Genomic DNA, 2,823 nt, shown 5'->3' with positions numbered 1-2,823 from the left:
GAGCGTGGATGGATTTGTAAATAGGATTTGTGTTTTTTGCCTAGTGTACATAGTAAGAATAAATAGTGATGTATCCATAATGATATTGTTTGTTGAGCACCCTAACATGAACCCACAACCAAAGCATATACACTACAGCTGGCTACGAGGATGTGTAAGCAGTTTTTTCACAGCTTTTAGTGCAAGTGCGTAACGGTAAAGCAAAACCGAAAGTGTGGATTAGGGGATTTCCCAAAGTCGGCTCAAGGTAAAGCTTATTTAATTTTTATTCTTAAAGGATGGAGAAGCTTGTAGAACAACTCATCAAGCAAAATGAAGCTTTGATGGCTGCATTGCAAGAGAAATCTGACCACAAACAAGATAGAATATCAGTGTCATTCGAGAAATTCGATGAAAACACTGAAAATTTTGATTCGTTCATAGAACGGTTTGAAGCTTTTTTGGACATTCAAAATGTTCCAGAGGCAAAACGTGGGAAAGTTCTGATTTCTACCTTGAATGCGAGATTGTATAATTTGTTAAAAAATTTGCTCTCTCCGGATAATCCTTCGGATAAAAATTTTGCTGAACTTAAACAGGTTCTTAAAGATCATTTGAATCCAAAAGCTTTAATAATACCTAGTCGGCATATGTTTATTAATAGAAAACAACAGGAAGGGGAATCAATAAGTAATTACATTGCTCAATTACGCTCGTTAGCAATTCCGTGTGATTATAAGGAAAATATGTTAAACACGATGTTAAGAGATGTTTTCGTTAGCGGTCTACGAGATCGTAACATCTTAGATCGATTATTTCAGGAAGATGATATAGATTTAGAGAAAACATTAAAAATAGCCTTGTCAATGGAAAAAGCTGTTAAGGGTGCAAATGAGATTATTGGGACATCCGCAGAAATGAAAGTACTTAAAACTATGAAAAAAGGGTTTAAAACGCAGAAACAAAACTTTGTAGCTAAAAATAATAAAAACAAAAATGAAACTTGCTCGCGTTGCCTGGGGACGGATCACAATAAAAATAATTGTAGATTTTCCTCTAGTGAATGCCTTTTTTGCAGAAAAATTGGACACATTGCAAAGGCGTGTTTCGCGGCAAAGAAAAATCGGCAGGTTCAGCAGAAAAAAGTAGATGCAAATGTTGATCCTGAGTTACAAAATGTAGTTCCTATTTATGGATTTAGTTCAAAAAATAATGTGTTAAGTGAGGTAGAACCGAAAAGACCGCCAATACTGGTTCAAGTTAAAATTGAGAACAAAACTGTTAACATGGAACTTGACACGGGAGGAACAGTTTCTGTAATGTGCATTAAGGAATTTAGAAAAATTTCAAATAAAGAGATTCAGCCCACAAATTTAGTGTTTAAAACATATAGAGGTGATAAACTAGTACCTTTAGGTTACGTCACAGTCAAAGTGGAATACCAAAACCAAAAATCGGATTTGAATTTATACATTGTGAAGGAAAATTCGGATACAATTTTCGGCCGGGAATGGCTGTATAAAATCAATCTTGATTGGAGTGCCATTAAAACGTTAAAAACTTCTAACGAATTGAGTTTAAAAAAATTGCTGGAAGAGTATAAGGAAATTTTTGACGGCAAATTAGGTGAAATAAATAATCATGAGGTAAAGCTGAATTTAAAACCTAATAGTCAACCTATATTTTGTAGGTCAAGACCCGTACCTTTCACGTTAAAAAATAGAGTTGAATCGGAAATCGATCGGCTTGAGAAGGAGGGTATCATTGAAAAGGTTGATACTTCAGAATGGGCAACACCAGTTGTACCCATTGTTAAAACAGATGGTTCCATTAGGCTTTGCGCCGACTACTCTGTAACACTTAACCCTAATTTGGAAGTACCACAACACCCGTTGCCAAAACTGGAAGAAATATTTACATGTCTTAATGGGGGTAAACATTTCTCGAAACTGGATTTTAGCCATGCATATTTGCAGATGAGGGTGCATCCGGAGAGCCAACATTTATTAACCCTAAATACCCATAAGGGGTTATACGTTTGCAAACGGTTGATGTATGGGCTAAATTCTGCCCCTGCCATTTGGCAACGTTATGTTGAGGGATTATTTCTTGGTATTGAGGGGATCAAAATATTCATGGACGATGCTAGAGTAACTGGTTCGGATGACCAGTCACATTTAAAAGCAATGGAAACATTCTTTAAGAAATGCAAACAACACGGTTTAAAATTGAACTTAGCTAAAAGCAAGTTTTTTCAAGATGAAATTAAATTCCTTGGCCACAAAATTGATGCCCAAGGACTGCATAAAACCGATGAAAAAATTTTGGCAATTACGAACGCCCCAACTCCAAAAAACGTCCAAGACGTTAAGAGTTTTTTGGGCTTGGTTAATTTTCATGGTAAATTTTGTCCAAATTTGGCAACATTGGCTTATCCCTTAAACAACTTGACAAAAAAGGAGGTCAAATGGAATTGGTCGAAAAATTGCCAAAATGCTTTTGAAAAATTAAACAGGTAATATGTTCAAATAGAATATTAATGCATTATGATCCCACCTTACCGTTAACTCTGGCTACGGATGCTTCTCCTGTGGGTCTTGGAGCGGTGCTCTCCCATGTTTTGTCCGATGGAACTGAAAGGCCAATAGCGTTCGCATCGAGGACACTTACTGCCACGGAGCAGAAATATGCCCAGATTGACAAGGAAGCTCTCTCAATAGTTTGGGCAGTAAAAAAGTTTTATCTTTATCTAAAAGGAAGACGGTTCACCTTGGTGACAGACCATAAGCCCTTGGTGGCAATATTCAATTCAAAAAGTGGACTTCCTATCCTCACAGCTACTCG

At 36.6% G+C, this 2,823-nt stretch overlaps 1 protein-coding gene across 1 annotated transcript; it reads left to right on the top strand.

Annotated features, from left to right (window-relative positions):
• The first annotated feature begins 278 nt into the window (after window positions 1–278).
• Window positions 279–2,498, top strand: LOC129233426 (uncharacterized protein K02A2.6-like). Its single transcript, XM_054867455.1, has one exon. It carries the CDS (start codon window positions 279–281, stop codon window positions 2,496–2,498), a length of 2,220 nt encoding a protein of 739 aa, XP_054723430.1.
• The last annotated feature ends 325 nt before the right edge of the window (window positions 2,499–2,823 follow it).

This window comes from Uloborus diversus, unplaced genomic scaffold (genome assembly GCF_026930045.1).
Source record: "Uloborus diversus isolate 005 unplaced genomic scaffold, Udiv.v.3.1 scaffold_403, whole genome shotgun sequence".
In the NCBI taxonomy this organism is placed as follows: domain Eukaryota; kingdom Metazoa; phylum Arthropoda; class Arachnida; order Araneae; family Uloboridae; genus Uloborus; species Uloborus diversus.
The sequence above is the reverse complement of the archived record's forward strand: the minus strand, read 5'-3'. Positions and strand labels throughout refer to the sequence as shown.